Raw genomic sequence first — 17,593 nt, 5'->3', positions numbered from 1 at the left:
GAAGGTTTGTAGTGGAATTCCCCAGGGGTCGGTGTTAGGATCCCTGCTCTTACTGATATAAATTTATGACCTAGACCTTGGCGTACAGAGCACAATCTAAAAACCTGCGGACGATACACAACTTGAAAGTATTGTGAACTGTGAAGAGGATAGTGTAGAACTTCAAAACAACAAACAGGCTGGTGGAATGGGTGGACAAAAGGCAGATGAAATTTAATGCAGCGAAGTCTGTAGTGATTCATTTTGGGAGAAATAATAGAGACACAACCTAAAATAAAGGGTACAGTTCTAAAGGGGCATACAAGAGCAGAGGGACCTGGGTGCAAATGTGCACAAATCATTGACGGTGGCAGGACAGGTGGACAGCGCAGTTAATAAAGCTCCTAGACATCATCAATAGGGGCATATCATAGAATCACAGAACGTTTACGGCACAGAAAGAGCTCATCACGTCTGTGCCAGCCGAAAAAGGAGCCACCCAGCCTAATCCCACCTTCCAGCATTTGGTCCGCAGCCCTTCAGGTGACAGCACTTGAGGTGCGTATCCAGACACTTTTTAAATGAGTTGAGGGTTTCTGCCTCTACTACCCTTTCTGACAGAGAGTGCCTGACCCCTACCACCCTCTGGGTAAAAATAAATTGTTCCTCATCTCTCCTCTAATCCTTCTAACAATCACTTTAAATCTATGCCCTCAAGTCAGTGACCTCTCTGTGAAGGTAAATAGGCCCTTCACAGCCACTCTATCCAGGCCCCTCACATTTTGTACATTTCAATCAAATCTCCCCTCAGCTTCCTCTGTTCCACGGAGAACAACCCCAGCCTTTCCAATCTTTCCTCATAGCTGCATTTTCCAGTCCTGGCAACATGACCGAGAGGAACTGCAGGAAATCAGTATTCGTAAAAAAATAGTGCAAGGGAAATTAATGGGGTTAAAGGCTGAGAAATCCCCAGGGCCTGATAATCTACATTCCAGAGTACTAAAGGAAGTGGCCCTGGAAATAGTGGATGCATTGGTGGTCATCTTCCAAAATTCTATAGACTCTGGAACAGTTCCTACAGATTGGAGGGTGGCAAATGTAACCCCACTATTTTAAAAAGGAGAAAGAGAAAAAACAGGGAACTACAGACCAGTTAGCCTTACATTAGTAGTGGGGAAAATGCTAGAGTCTATTATAAAGGATGTGATAGCAGAGCACCTAGAAACCTTAAACAGGATTGGGCAAAGTCAGCATGGATTTACGAAAAGGAAGTCATGCTTAACAAATCTACTGGAGTTTTTTTTGAGGATGTTACTAGTAGAATAGATAAGGGAGAACCAATGGACGTGGTGTATTTGGATTTTCAGAAGACTTTTGATAAGGTCCCACATAAGAGGTTAGTGTGCAAAAATAAAGCACATGGGATTGGGGATAATATACTGGCATGGATTGAGAATTGATTGACAGACAAGAAAGAGAGAGTAGGAATAAACGGGTCTTTTCCTGGGTGGCAGGCAGTGACTAGTGGGGTACCGCAGGGATCAGTTCTTGGGCCCCAGCTATTCACAATGTATATTAATGACTAGGGGGAGGGAAATAAATGTAACATTTCCACAAATGACAGCTGTGAGGAAGATGTAAAGAGGCTCCAAAGCGATTTGGACAAGTTGGGTAAGTGGGCAAATGCATGGCAGATGCAGTATAATGTGGATAAATGTGAGGTTATCCACTTTGGTTGTAAAAACAGAAAGGCAGATTATCTGAATAGTGATAGATTGGGAAAGGGGGAGGTGCAACGAGACCTGGGTGTCCTTGTACACCAGTCACTGAAAGCAAGCATTCAGGTGCAGCAAGCATTTAGGAAGGCGAATGGTATGCTGGCCTTCATTGCAAGACAATTTGAGTACAGGAGCAAGGATGTCTTACTGCAATTATACAGGGCTTTGATGAGACCACATCTTTTTTTTAATTCATTCATGGGATTTGGGCGTCGCTGGCTAGGCCAGCATTTATTGCCCATCCCCAATTGCCCTTGAACTGCTGCAGTCCATTTGGACTTCGTAACGGTTAGGTACAACGGAGTGGCTTGCTAGGCCATTTCAGAGGGCATGTAAGAGTTAACCACATTGCTGTGGGTCTGGAGTCACATGTAGGCCAGACCAGTTAGGGACAGCAGATTTCCTTCCCTAAAGGACATTAGTGAACCAGATGGGTTTTTACAACAATCGACAATGGTTTCATGGCCATCATTAGATTAGTTTTTTTTTAAATTCCAGAGTTATTAATTGAATTCAAATTCCACCTTCTGCTGTGGTGGTATTTGAACCCATGTCCCCAGAGCAATACCCTGGGTTACTAGTCTAGTGACAATACCACTATGCCACCACCTTCCCATCTGGAGTATTGTGTGCAGTTTTGGTCTCCTTATCTGAGGAAGGATGTTCTTGCCTTGGAGGGAATGCAAAGAAGATTTACTAGGCTGATTCCTGGGATGGCATGATTGACATATGAGGAGAGATTGGGCCGACTAGGTCTATATTCAGTAGAGTTTAGAAGAATGAGAGGGGATCTCATCGAAACCTATAAAATTCTAACAGGACTAGACAGGTTAGATGCAGGGAGGATGTTCCCAATGGTTGGGGAGTCCAGAACCAGGGGTCACAATCTCAGCATAAGGGGTATGCCATTTAGAACAGAGATGAGGAGAAATTTCTTCACTCAGAGGGTGGTGAACCTGTGGAATTCTCTGCCGTAGAAGGCAATGGAGGCAAAGTCATTAAATGTATTCAAGAAGGAAATCGACATATTTCTTAATGCCAAATGGATCAAGGGATATGGGGAGAAAGCAGGAACAGGGTACTAATTACACGATTAGCCATGATCTTTTTTGAATGGTGGAGCAGGCCCGAAGGGCCGAATGGCCTACTCCTGCTCCTATTTTCTACGTTTTCTATGTTTCCTCATAAATCTCCTGTGTACCCTCCCTCATGCAATTACATCCTTTCCATAATGTGACCAGAACTGCACACAGTACTCAAGTGGTGGCCTAACCAATAAGTTACACAGTTCCAGCCTAACCTCCCTGCTTTTGTATTCTATACCTCAGCTGATGAAGGAAAGGATTCCATACACCTTCTTAAGCATCTTATCGACCTTCATGGATCTGTGGATATTCACTCCAAGGTCCCTTACTTTCTCTACACCTCTCAGTATTCTCCCATTAATCGTGTATTCCTTTGCCTCGTTTGACCTCCCCAAATGTATTGCCTCGCACTTCTCTGGGTCGAATTCCATTTGCCACTTTCAGCCCACCAATATCTTCCTGCAGGCTACAGCTATCCTCCTCACTGTCAACCACACTGCCATTTTTTGTCATACGCAAACTTTTTGATCACGCCCCCGACATTTACCTCCAAATCATTAATATATACCACAAAAAGCAGGGAACCTAGTACTAAACCCTGCGGAACGCCATTGGAAACAGCCTTATAGTTGCAAATCCACCCATCAACAATTACCCTTTGGTTCCTGCCACAGAGCCAATTTTGTATCACAGCTTGCTACATTCCCCTGGTTCCCATGGGCTTTTATTTTATTTTTTTTAAACCAGTCTGTATGTGGGACCTTGTAAAAAGCCTTGCTAAAATCCATGTAGACCACGTCAACTGCACTACCTTCATCGATCCTCCTTGTTACTTCTTCAAAAAATATCAAGTTCGTCAAACAAGATCTTCCCTTAACAAGTCCATGCTGACTATCGCTGATTAATCCTTTCAAGTGACAGTCTATCCTGTCTCTCAGAACTGATTCCAATAATTTGCCTACTACTGAGGTTAGACTGACTGGCCTGTAATTATTCGGTCTGTCCCTGCTCCCTTTTCAAACAAAGGTATAAGGTGTGCAGACCTCCAATCCTCGAGCACCATACCTGTATCCAATGAGGACTGGAAAATGATGGTCAGACCTTCCGCTCTTCCCTCCCTGGCTTCTTTTAACAGCCTGGGTACATTTCATCGGACCCTGGTGATTTTTCAACTTTCAAGCGTGTTAATCCCATTAATAGTTCCTCTCTCCCTATGTTTATCACATCCAATACTTCACACTCCTCCTCCTTATCTACAATTTCTACATCACTCCCCTTTTTTGCGAAGACAGACGCAAAAGTATTCATTAAGAACCATACCAACATATTCCGGCCCTACACATAGTTTACCTTTTTGGTCTTTTATGGGCCTTAATTATCCTCTTACTCAATGTATTGATAAAACATCTTTGGGTTCACCTTAATTGCTTGCCAATATTCTTTCATGCCCTCTCGTTGCTTTCCTAATTTTCTTTTTGATTTCATCCCTCCACTTTCTATACTCCTCTTGGCTTTCTGTATTATTGAGCTCTCTGCGTCAGACATAAGCTTTCCTTTTCTGCCTCATCATTCCTTGCAAGCTCCTTGACGTCCAGGGGGCTCTAGTTTTGGCTGTCCCACCCTCTTTCTTTGTGGGCACATGTTTACTCTGAACCCCCTGAATCTCCCCATTGAATGCCTTTCACTGCTCTGACACTGATTTACCTTCAAGCAGCTGTCCCCAGTCCACTTCCGCCAAATCACTCCTCAGCTCAGTAAAATTGGCCTTGTGCCAATTGAAAACTCTTAACTCCTGTTCTATCTCTGTCCCTTTCCATAATTATGTTCAAACTGACTGCATTATGATCACTACCAGCAAAATGCTCGCCCACTGCCACTCCTTCCACCTGCCCAGCTTCATTTCCTAAAACCAAGTCCAAAACCGCATTCTCTCGTTGGACTTGCTACATACTGGCCAAATAAATTCTCCTGAGGCACCTCAAGAATTCTGCTCCCTCAATTCCTTTCACACTAAAATATGGGGTAGTTAAAATGCCCTATTGTTTTTGCACTTCTCAGAGATTTGCCTACATATTTGCTCTTCTATTTCCCTCTGACTGTTTGGGCGTCTATAGTACACTCCCAGCAGTGCGACTGCCCCTTTTTTGTTCTTTAGCTCAATCCATATGGCCTCATTTGATAATCCTTCTGAAATATTATTCCTCCTCACAGCTGCAACTGTTTCTTTGAGCAAAATTGCCAGCACCTCCTTTCTTTAATCTCCCTCTCAAACTCTGAAAACCCTGTAAACCAGGAACATTGAGCTGCCATTCCTGTCTCTCCTTAAGCCATGTTTCTGTAAGAGCTATATCATACTGCCACATTTCTATCTGTGCCCTCAGCTCATCTGCTTTATTTGCTATACTCCTTGCATCGAAGTATATAACCTTAAGCACTGCCAAACCCTTTTTATTTTCTAACCTTTGTTTCCCCTGCCTTCCAGACTCAGCCACTAATTTTCCACCTTCCATTTTTATTTCTGATTTTGTCCGAACTGAATCTACCCTCAAGTCCCCATCCCCCGACAAACTAGTTTAAACGCTCAACAGCACTCACAAAATGTCCCGCAAAGTACTCAGTCTTGGCTCTGTTCAGGTGCAACCTGTCTGGCCTGTACAAGTCCCATCTCCCCCTGAGCTAGACCCAATGTCCCAGGAATCTAAAGCCCTCCTCTGCTACACCAACTTTCCAAACACGCATTCATCTGTCTTATCGTCCTTTTCCTCACATGCGCGTGGTACTGGGAGCAATCCAGAGATTACTAACCTTGAGGTCCTGCTTGCTGATTTTCTACCAAGCTCCCTAAATTTTGACTGCAGGACCACTTCCCTCTTTCTACCAATGTCATCGGTTCCAATGTGAACCACGACTGCTGGTTGTTCACCTTGTCCCCTCAGGATGCTCTGCAGCCGCTTAGTAACAGCATTGACCCTGGCCCCAGGGAGGCAACACACCATCCTGGATTCATGTCTGCAGCCGTGAGTACAAAGAGCAAGGAAGTTATGTTAAATTTGTATAAAATACTTATTTGGCCTCAACTGGAATATTGCTGCCAGTTCTGGGATCCATACTTGAAGAAGAATGTGAAAGCATTAGAGTACAGAAAAGATTCACGAGAATAAAGTTCTTCATTTCTGGTAGACAGATTGGAGAAGCTGGGGCTGTTCTCCCTGGAGACGAGAAGATTGAGAGATTTGATAGAGGTATTCATGAGGGGTCTGGACAGAGTAGATAGGGAGAAACAGTTCCCATTGGTGCAGGGATCAAGAACAGATTTAAGGTAATTGGTAAAAGAAGCAAAAGCAACATGAGGAAAAGCTTTTTCACGCAGCGAGTGATTAGGACATGGAATGCACTGCCCGAGAGTGTGTGGAGGCAGGTTCAATCGAGGCATTCAAGAGGGAATTGGATTATCTGAAAAAGAATATGCAGGATTATGGGGAGAAGGTCAGGGGAGTGGCACTAGGTGAATTACTCCTTCAGAGAACCAGCACAGACACAATGGGCCAAATGGTTTCCTTCTGTGCTATAACCATTCTTTGATTCTTTGACTGAAGAAACTTCTTCTCATCCCAGTCCTATATGGCCAACCCCTCATTTTGAGATTGTGGCTCCTTATTCTAGATTCCCCAGCCAGGGGAACATTTTCTCAGCAACTACCCTGCCATGCCCTTTAAGAATTTTATATGTTTCAATTAGATCATTATTGTAAATTCCAGGGAAAAAAGCCTAGTCTACTCAATCTCTCCACATAGGACAATGGCCTTAACCTAGGACCAGTCTAGTGAACCTTCGTAGCACTCTCTCTAGGTTAAATATGTCCTTCCTTAGGTAAGGAAACCAAAACTGCAAACACTCCTTCAGGTGTGGCCTCGCCAATGCTGTGTCTAATCATAGCAAGACTCCTTTTCTCTTGTCCTCCAATCCCCTTGTAAGAAAAGCTAACATACCATTTGCCTTCCAAATTGCTTGCTGTAGCTGCTTTTTAACTTTATGATTCATGTATAAGGACACCCAAGTCCCTCTAAATGCAAACATTTCCCAGTCTCTCATCACTCAAAAATAGTTTTAAAAAAAAAATTTTCCTACCAAAGTGGATAACGTCACATTTCACCACATTCTTGCACACTCACCCAACCTGTCTACATCCCTCTGCAGCCTCTTTACGTCCTCACCATTTACTTTCCCAATTTCATATTGTCAGCAAACTTGGGATACGTTAAATAAGGGAACGAAGTGTAAGTCATGAATATAGACTGTAAACAGCTGAGTCTTGCAGTACCCACAAGTTACAGCCTGCCAACCCAACAATGTCCCTTTTAACCCTACTCCATTGTTTTCCATTAACCAATTCTCATTCCATGCTATTATCCCCATGAGCCCACGAGTACCGCAGCCTCACAGCTCCAGCGACCGGGGTTCAATTCTGGGTACTGCCTGTGTGGAGTTTGCAAGTTCTCCCTGTGTCTGCGTGGGTTTCCTCCGGGTGCTCCGATTTCCTCCCACATGCCAAAGACTTGCAGGTTGATAGGTTAATTGGCCATTATAAATTGCCCCTAGTATAGGTAGGTGGTAGGGAAATATAGGGACAGGTGAGGATGTGGTAGGAATATGGAATTAGTGTAGGATTAGTATAAATGGGTGGTTGATGGTCGGCACAGACTCGGTGGGCCGAAGGGCTTGTTTCAGTGCTATATCTCTAAACTAAAAAACTAAACTAATTTTGTATAATAACCTCTTATAACATCTTCCTAAATGCTTTTTGAAAATTCAAATATACTACATCCAATGGATTCCCCCCCATCCATCTTACAAGTTACATGCTCAAAAAACTAACAAGTTTCTTGAACTAAATTTCCCTTTCATAGATCAGTGTTGACTCTGTTTAATCATATAATTTTCTAAGTGCCCTGTCCCTAATAATAGATTTTAGCATTTTGCCTACTAGCGATGTTAGGCTAATTGACCTATAATACTCAGTTTTCTCTCTTCCTGCTTTCTTAAGTAGCAGAGTTATGCTTGCTAGCTTCCAATCCTTGGGAACTGCTCTAGAATCTAAGGAATTCTGGAAGATAAAAACCAATGCATCCACTATCTCTGGAGCTACCTCTTTTAAAACCCTAGGATGCAAGTCTTCAGGTCCAGGGGATCTGTTGCCATTTAGTCTCACTAATTTCTCCAATACTATTTCTTATATGATTTAAGTTTCTCGTTCCCGCTAGATCCTTAGTTCCTCAATTTCCAAATTTTTTCTGTCTTCTACCATGAAAACAGATACAAAGTATTTGTTAAAGTCTGCCATTTCCTTATTGTCCATTATAATTCTACCTGCCTCTGATGGGCCCATGTTTACTTTTACTAATCCCTTCCTATTTACATACCTTTAGAAATGTTTACAATCTGTTTTTATGTCTCATAAGTCTACATTCATTTTTTTTTCTCTTTTCGGATCAATTTCTTGGTTGCCCTTTGCTGAATTCTAAAATCCCTGATCCTCAGTTCAATACACTTTTTGGGAACATTATGAGCCTCTTCCTTTAATCTAATACTACATTTAATTCCTCTCTGTGGGCTTTTTGTGCCTTAAAAGGGATCTTTGTTTGTTGCAAATTACATGTTAATTCTTTAAATGCTAGACATTGCTCATCTGTCAATTCACAGCTCATATCTATGCAGTGACTGCCTCCTGAAACAAAACAGCCTGGTAATTTTCCCCCTCCCTGTTACACCACACTGTCTGCAGCTCGGACTCCAGCGCAACAACTCTGAACTGAAGTTCCTCAACTGCAAATACTTACCACAGATAGTTGTCCAGAATCATAATGCTCTCCACAAATATCTACATGTTGCAGTTACGGCACAGAACCTGCCCTGCCACGTCTATCTGACCTTACTTATTTATTTGGTTAATTATTTTTAATTGAATCAATTATTTGTTTTATTAATGAACTGGTTTACCTAAATTAAATTACTAATTTAGAAAAGTAGAAGCGGCACCTCCTTCCCCTTCTGTACCAAATTCCCGACATTAGCACTCTTGATAATGATGCACACAGTTCTGCGATCTCTCTATGCTCCACACTCTCACGAGTGAATGGAGGGGTTTTATGTTGGAGTAAAGCAGAGAGATAACTTGTTATTGTACCAAAAAAAAAGTTAAAAAAAGGAATCAAGTTTGTTGGAAAGTTTTCAGTACGACGTGAAATTGTTGATTTGTAGTGACAAAAATGTTTAAAATAGTGACAATTCAGCAGGTTATACTTCCTTTCTCATATCAAAAGCACCAGAAAATACTTCTATAGTCTAGGTTTTCTGTTTCACTTCCATTCAACATCTCAACTTCTTATAACGCCCAAGTCCACCCTAAGTCTCTGATATTAGAGAAGTTTTCCTAACTATATTTCCTTGCATTCAGGGAATAATACAGGAAAAAAAAGGTTGCAGTCTGATAGGCAAGTCCCTTGTTCCTCTAGCCTCTCACTGGCTAAATCTTTCTGATCTTACTGCATTTACTAATACTATTTACTGACCTTTCTTCCATTTCTAAAATGCAAATATGAAATATGCCCTGCACGTGCTCTCTCTTCCTCACATTGCCATTGTGTTGAAATCAAATCTCACCACAGCCTCCTACTTCAACTCAGTCATTGCAGATCCTCATAACTAAAGGTAGTGCCTTTCTACAACCTTTAGGCTTTTAAACCCAATTTTAGAATAACCCAATTATTATTTTGATTAACTTGGTTTCTTTTACTCGATCTTTATTTTCAGCAATGGTGGCCTTGCCTCTTCATCTTGACTAAATATTAACTAGCTGATCTCTATTGACAATGCTTAGAGTAAGTTTTTGTGTAGAAATTACAAAATGCAAACAGGTGTTCAGCCCAGCCAGTCCGCATTGCTGCTTATCCTCCAAACGGGCATTAGTTCTAAACCCACGTATCCATCCCATTCTCGTCTTTCACACCCTTTTATTCTATTTACCTTCAACCACCTAACTAAGTCATTAATTACAGTATTTTCTCTTGCACAGTCCTAAATCTCTTTCGTTTAAGTTTCCAGACATTTTGCCATGTCCCATCACTTCATAATTTTAAACCAACATCAAAATTAAACTGTAACCTCTTGTGAGGTAACAAAGGCAACTGTAATTTTTCAAGTCTTTCCACATAATTATGCTACCAGTCACCATCAGTGAAGCTGCACTTTATCGCCTTTATTGGGTCGAACCTCAACACGGCCGGGACCAATACCCTCAAGGGGGATTTTGCTGGTGCTTTTGATTCAAACTAGCTTGGCAGGGGGGTGGGAACACGAGGCTAGATTCAGAAGGGAGAGAAGTTGGAATTGGAAGGCACAAAATTAGTATTCTGGAACTGTATAAAACACTAGCTGGCTACAGCTGGAGTTCTGCGTGCAATTCTGGTCTCCGCACTAGGCATGACATGATTGCACTAGCGAGGGTACAAAGCAGATTTACGAGGATGTTGCCTGGACTGGAGAATTTTAGTTGTGAGGCAAGATTTAATAGCCTAGCAGTGTTCGTGGAACAGAGGAGGCTGTGGGGAAACCTAATTGCTTATCTTCCATTTGCTTTTGTAATTTACCTTTTAATTTAACTCCTACATTTTTTTATACTCCCATAGGTTTTCTGCAGTACTGAGCTCGCAGTGTATGTCATAAACTTCCCCTTTTTTTCTTTATCCTCTCCTTTAAGCCCCTTGACATCCAGGGGACTCAATTTGTTAGTCCCACCCTTTTTCTTGATGAGAACATACTCGCTGTGAACCCTCACTATCTCATCCTTGAATGCCTCCCACTGATGTTTCCAGCCCACTTTAGCTAAATCACATCTCAACTTAGTTTTATGACCAGGTAAGAGGAAGGGATCTCAGCCTCCCATCTTGGCCCTTTCCTGGTTTGGCTGTAACAGGGTTCTTTTAAACACAGTGGGCTGAATTTTACCGACCCCTCGACACCGCAGGCAGAGGCGCGGGGGCCGGGAAAATTCAGCGAGAAGAGGACCACCTCGACCCGCGACATCGAGAAGGGCCCGCTACACATTACCAGCGGTGGGGAGACCTCGGTGCGGCCTCCCCCACTGCCTGGCAGCGGGCCCTTCATCTCCATATGTAGATTGCCATTAATTTAGCTGCCGTCCCACGGCAATTTTACAACCTCCATTCGACCTTCGCGCGCCTTCAGAACTCCACATGGAGTTCCAAGGCAAGAAACTGGCGGGGAGAGGGGAGTAATAAAAATTTGAGGGCGGGATGGGTGGAGGAGCAGGGAAATCAATATTTATTAGTTGTGGGTATGGTGGGCAGGGGTTGAAGAGAAAAATATTGAAGGTTGGGGGTGGGCGGGAAGTTCGGGTATTTGAAAAATCAATTGATGGTCATTTCGGGCAATGAAATGACCATTGGAAGGTTTGGAGAAGGACCTCCATCACTTAATTTTATATTTAATAAACATCACTAATGTGTTTTCCGTTTAAAAATTAAAATTAATTGAAAGGGCTTAAAGCCCTTTAAAAATGGCGCAGCGCCTACGCAGTGGCGCCAGACGCCATTGCTGGGGATGCAGTGGACGTCCCCTCTATGTCATTGGGGGCGACCGCTCCGCCTCCTCTATTTAAAGGAGCCCCCGCACTTAATATCGCAGGACTCAACGGCAGCCGCTGAATATGCGCACATCGCTGTGTTTAAAGTGCACTGCTACGGAATGCGGAGCCTGAATAAAATTTAGCCCAGTGCTTTTAAGCTTAACCCCTCAGTGAGTCCTTGCTTACTGCTCCCTAATTGTAGTTGTAAATGAACCATACAGCTTTTCTCAGGTTTAAACACAACAGATGTAAGTTTATTAATCTTATCACTAACTCGGTTAAAATTACTAAACTACGCGATGCAACCACCCTAGCATGCATACGAGATAGCCACGACCCAAATGGATGCAGAGGGGGAGAAAGAATTAAAGGCGGAGGTTTAAGTAGGGTTGGCAACAAATACAGTTCAGTTACTGTCTTTTGATTTGGATAGTAAGTCCTCGGTTGGAGTTGAGGTCTTGCAGTTCTCACTGGGGCCCAGTGCACTTTCAAACTTGCTTATCTGGTACCAGAAGGCTGACGAGGTCCTCTGTTTGGGGCTTAAGCTGCTTCCGTGGGTCCCTGGGACTTTTGCTGCAGAGAGAGAGAGAGCTTCCTTCTCTTTGAACTTGAAATTGCAGTCTGTCTCAACTGTCTCTCAGAATGCAAATGTGCAGCCATGTTTCAGCTGTCCAACTCTGTCTTTTTTTAAACAAGTTCTGTGCAATGTCCAGCAAAAGGGTTCAAGTAGTGCTCCATCTGGCAGGTATGGATTCTGTCACATTAGTAAAATTAGCTTTTCCCCAATTGAGACGTTTTATTCCTCATCTACCTTTGTCCTTTTCCATAACTATCCTAAATCTAACTAAAATATGATCACTTCCACCAAAGTGCTCCTCAAAGCGATACCCCTTCCACCTGCCCAGCTTCATTCCCCAAAACTAAGTCCAGAACTTATCTTGTTGGACTAGCTACGTACTGGCTAAAAAAAGTTCTTAAAATGCATTTAAAGAATTCTGCTTCCTCTGTGCCTTTCACATTAACTCTATCCCAGTTATTATTAGGGTAGTTGAAATCCCCCACTAAAACTGCCCTTTTTTTTTTAAACACTTGTTAGAGATTTGCCTATATATTAGTTCTTGTATCTCCCTCTTGACTATTTGGGGTCAAATGTACTCTCCCAGTAGTGTGACTGCCCCTTTTTTTGTTCTTCACTTCAACCCATATGGCCTCATTTAATGATTCTTCTCACATATCATCCCTCCTCACAGCTGTAATTGTTTCTTTGGGCAATATTGTGCAGCTGAGTCTTTGGCATGCTGTCGGATGGTTTGGAGTGAAAGGCACCCCCACCCCTCCTTAATCTATGCTTTAAGGATTCTATCTACCCTCTCCAGCAGGGTTGCCCATCTTGCCTCCCTGACTTGCTCATGGTCAGCAACCCTGGCTAGCTCCAGTACTCCCTCTTCCATGTCAGTGACAATATGAAGGCTGAGGACTCCTCATACTATCTGAGCCCTCTCGTGGGCAAGGACAAAAGAGAGAGAGGGAGAGATAAGGAGTCATTGTCTGCATGCAGTAAGATCTGGACACTAAGGCTTGGGGTAATAAGTGGCAAGTAACAGACATGCCACACAAGTGCCAGGCAATGACCATCTCCAACAATAGAGAGTTTAATGACCTTCCCCGCGACATGGAAACATATTACCATCATCAATACCCCACCAACATCCTGGGGTGTCCACTGACAAACCACATAAATACTGTGGCTACAAGAACAGCCCGAGGCTGGGACTTCCATGGTGAATAACTCACCTCTTGACTCCCCACCACCTACAAGGCACAAGTCAGATGTGATGGAATACTCTCCACTTGCCTGGAGGGGTGCAGCTCTAACAATCAAGAAATTCGACAGGATAAAGCAGCATGCTTGATTGGCACCCCATCCATCACTTCAATATTCACTCCCACCATCACTGGTACAACAAAGCAACAGTGTACACCATCTACCAGATGCACTGCAGCAGCTCATCAAGGCTTCAACAGCACCTCCCAAACCCGCAATCTCCACCACCTAAGACACAGATCGCATGCACATGGAGCCACCACCATCTCCAAGATCCCCTCCAAGTCATACACTATTCTGACCATCACCATTTAATTTTCATTGGCTGAGTCAAAATCTTGAATTCCTTCCTAACAGCACTGTGGGAGCACCTTCACGACACAGCCCATAGCAGGTGGTAATGACCTGGAACTCACTGCCCATGAGGGTGGTGGAAGTGGAGACAATCAATGACGTCAAAAGGAAATTGGATAGGCACTTGAAGGAAATAAACCTGCAGGACTACAGGGATCGAGCAGGGGAATGGGACTGACTGGATCGCTCCGCAGAGAGCCAGCATGGACTCGATGGCCTCCTCTGTGCTGTAAATCACAGAACTGTTACAGCAGAGCAAGCCATTTGGCCCACCGTGTCTGCACCGGCTCTTCAAGCGAGCAATTCACAGTGCCATTCCTCCGCCTTCTCTCCATAACCCTGTACATTCATCCTTTTCAGGTAACTAATTCTCTTCTGAATGCCTCAACTGAACCTGCCTCGATCACACTCTCTGGCAGTGTATTCCAGATCCTAACCACTCGCTGCGTGAAAGAGATTTTCCTCATGTCACCCTTGCTTCTTTTGCCAATTACCTTAAATCTGTGCCCTCCCATTCTTGATCCTTTCACGAGCAGGAAGTTTTTCCCAATCGACTCCGCCCAGATCCCTCATGAGTTTGAATACCTATCTAATCTCCTCTCAGCTTTCTCTTCTCCAAGGAAAACAGTTCCACCTTCTCCAATCTATCTTCATAAATGAAGTTCCTCACCCCTGAAACCATTCTCGTGAATCTTTTCTGCACTTCCTTCCTTAAATGCGGCACCCAGAACTGGATACAATACTCCAGCTGAGGCCAAACCACTATTTTATACAGGTTTAGCATAACCTCCCTGCTCTTGTACTCTGTGTCCCTATTAATAAAGCCCAGGATACTGTATGCTTTATTAACCGCTCTCTCAACCTGTCCTGCTACCTTCAATGACTTATGTACATATACACCCAGGTCCCTCCATTCCTGTACCCACTTTAGAATTGTATCCTTTATTTTATATTGTCTCTCCATGTTCTTCCGACCAAAATGAATAATTTCACATTTCTCTGCATGAAACTTCATCTTCCACCTGTCTGCCCATTCCACCAACTTGTCTAAGGCCTTTTGAAGATCTATACTATCCTCCTCACAGTTCTCAATGCTTCCAAGTTTTGTATCATCGGTAAACTTTGTAATTGTGCCCAAGGTCTCGGCCGTTAACATATATCAGCAAGAGCAAGGATCCCAACACTGATCCTTGGGGAACTCTACTACAAACCCTTTTTCCAGCCCAAAAAACATACATTAACCAGTACTCTTCGTTTCCTGTCACTCAGCCAATTTCGTACCCATGTTACTACTGTTCCTTTTTGCTCGCACGTCTGTTGTGTGGCACTGTATCAAATCAACACAATTGCCCTCATCAACCCCTTCGGTTGCCCTTTCAAGAAACTCCAGCAAGTTAGTTAAACATTATTTCACGTTACAAATCCGTGCTGACTTTCCTTAATTAACCCATGTGACTATTAATTTTGTCCCGAATTATTGTTTCTAGATGTTTCCCCACCACCGAAGTTAAACTGACTGGCCTATAGTTGCTGGGCTTATCTTTGCATCCTTTTTTGAACAAGGGTGTAACATTTGCAATTCTCCAGTCCTCTGACACCACCCGAGTCTAAAACAGACAGGAAAATTATGGCCAATGCCTCTGCAATTTCCACTCTCATTTCCCTCAATATCCTTGGATGCATCTCATCTGGTTCTGATGCCTTATCCACTTTAAGTACAGACAGCCTATCTAATATCTTAACAATTTTAAATCCTTCCAGTTTATTAATTACCTCCTTTTTCACCATGGCCTGGGTGGCATTTTCATCCTTGGTAAAGACAGATGCAATATATTCACTTAATACAAAAGCAAAATACTGCGGTGCTGGAAATCTGAAACAAAAACAAGAAATGCTGGAATCACTCAGCAGGTCTGGCAGCATCTGTGGAAAGAGAAGCAGAGTTAACGTTTCGGGTCAGTGACCGAAGAAGGGTCACTGACCCGAAACGTTAACTCTGCTTCTCTTTCCACAGATGCTGCCAGACCTGCTGAGTGATTCCAGCATTTCTTGTTTTTGTATTCACTTAAAACCTCAGCTTTATGAGTATATGATCAATAAATGACTATGACACTAATCCTGTCTCCTATTAGCAATAGCTGTCAGGATTAAAATCAGGAATCAGGGTGCAGTACTCTATACATTGCTGTATAAAGTGGTGAAGGGCATGTTTTTAAACTTACTTTGGCCTCCTAAAGATATGTCCATACTGTAAGCAAGCCAGGCCTACAGTTGGGGTATAAACAATTGGCAGCAATTCTTCAATGTTGTCAAGAAGAACCCTGTAGAATAGTTTTTCATTTCTTTCCTGCATGCCCATCACATAAACATATCTGTTAAAAGAACAAAAGTTATGACAGATAAATTCTGCAAGATCATTCACATGAAGATATTTTAATTTAAAACTTTGTATGCCTTCGATTAATTGTGATTTTAAAAAGTAGGCAATTTCACTCTTCCCACCACCCCCACATACTTTAAATAAAAAAAAGTTTGACGTTATTTCTAGCAATTTGCAAGATTGTCTTTATTTTTCTTCTCAAAAGTTTCCCTCCTTTTAATTTTTTCCAACTACAAAATATCCACAGAAAAAACCTGCATTTCCCAGTTTATGTATACAGTTATCTGTTAAATATTTGCGAGAAAGGTTGCCACCTAAAAATAACTGCGTGCTTGGCCAGTACTGATTTTCTTTTAAATTTATGTAACCAACCAGAGCAATAGATAAATCCATACAGACAACATTCCATCTGTTCACAGCTGGAGCAGTTGCTTACAAACAATAATTCTAAACAGGCAAGAGAGATGTTTAATTTCCTATCCTAAATCTAATGGCTTGACTTTCATCAAACCGTAATATTAATAATATATCACAATTGTACTTAATCTGACATGGAAATAGGAGCAGGAATAGGCCATTTGGCCCAGTAAGCCTTAAACAGTCTGTAAAGTCATTATAGAAAATGCACAATTGTCCATGTCAGTTTTTGTAGCCACAAGAACCTAGCCAAGTACATTCTTTTCGCTCTACTATACAGTGCACAATAAACGAGTTAGCTCTTACTTTGCTAGAGGATCAGGAATTTTTTCCAGGTTCTTCTTAAAGCGCATCGCTTGAATATCTTGACTTTCTATTTTAGGAGGTAGAAGCCCATGCAGGCCAAGAATCTGTCGTTCTTCTAACGTGAATGCCATGCCCTGGAAACATTATATTGACAAATGCCTCAAATCTGGCAATTAGTGTATTGTACAATGTACACAAGGCTATATATATATAGATCCACACTTTGACTTTAGATTCTAAGGTAGATGCAATGAAGGTTGCATAAAAGTTTGAACAAATTTAATACAAATCACACCGATTAATGAGAATTCTGAGGAACAGAAAATAACCCTTTTTTAAAAACAAAATAAATCAATACCTACATATCCACCTTTTCATCACATTTCTCACTTTTCTCGCAACAAACACATTGAACTGCAGCTTGAACCAATCTATACTATTGTTTCAAAGGTCTTTTCTACTAATTTATTCTAATTACTCCTTTGTTCCTAATATTTAAAACAAATTGAGAATATTTTGTTTAATTTGTTCATGTCTTAACACATTCAGAGTAATTTACAACGTCTCCAATTTGCTGTCCTCATCATGACTAGATTGAAAATAGAGAATAAATATGCATTGAATAATTTTCCTCTACAAGGTCCTATTAGCCAAATGTAATATTCTTCTTTGATATGGTTTTTTGTTACACAGCATCAGGCTTCAGACCAACATGTTGTTTCCCCAAATTTATCTAAAGTGGATAAGGGAAGTCTTATTTCGAATTCTTACAAGGGAAGGGAAGGGTGGGGTGAAGAAAAGCAGAGCGAGCGTAACGTTAACTTT

The 17,593-nt window shown here is 42.3% G+C and overlaps 1 protein-coding gene across 1 annotated transcript in view; it reads right to left on the bottom strand.

Annotated features, from left to right (window-relative positions):
- me2 (malic enzyme 2, NAD(+)-dependent, mitochondrial) overlaps positions 1–17,593 on the bottom strand; it is a 108,180-nt gene that overhangs the window by 68,781 nt on the left and 21,806 nt on the right. The window contains exons 3-4 of the mRNA XM_068030570.1: positions 16,769–16,902; positions 15,888–16,037 (exon numbers count right to left, since the gene is read on the bottom strand). Of these exons, the coding sequence (XP_067886671.1) occupies positions 15,888–16,037; positions 16,769–16,902 (284 nt within the window). The remainder of the gene's footprint in view (positions 1–15,887; positions 16,038–16,768; positions 16,903–17,593) is intronic.

The sequence above is a fragment of the Heterodontus francisci genome, chromosome 1, assembly GCF_036365525.1.
Source record: "Heterodontus francisci isolate sHetFra1 chromosome 1, sHetFra1.hap1, whole genome shotgun sequence".
In the NCBI taxonomy this organism is placed as follows: domain Eukaryota; kingdom Metazoa; phylum Chordata; class Chondrichthyes; order Heterodontiformes; family Heterodontidae; genus Heterodontus; species Heterodontus francisci.
This window is presented reverse-complemented; position numbering and strand designations above follow the sequence as displayed.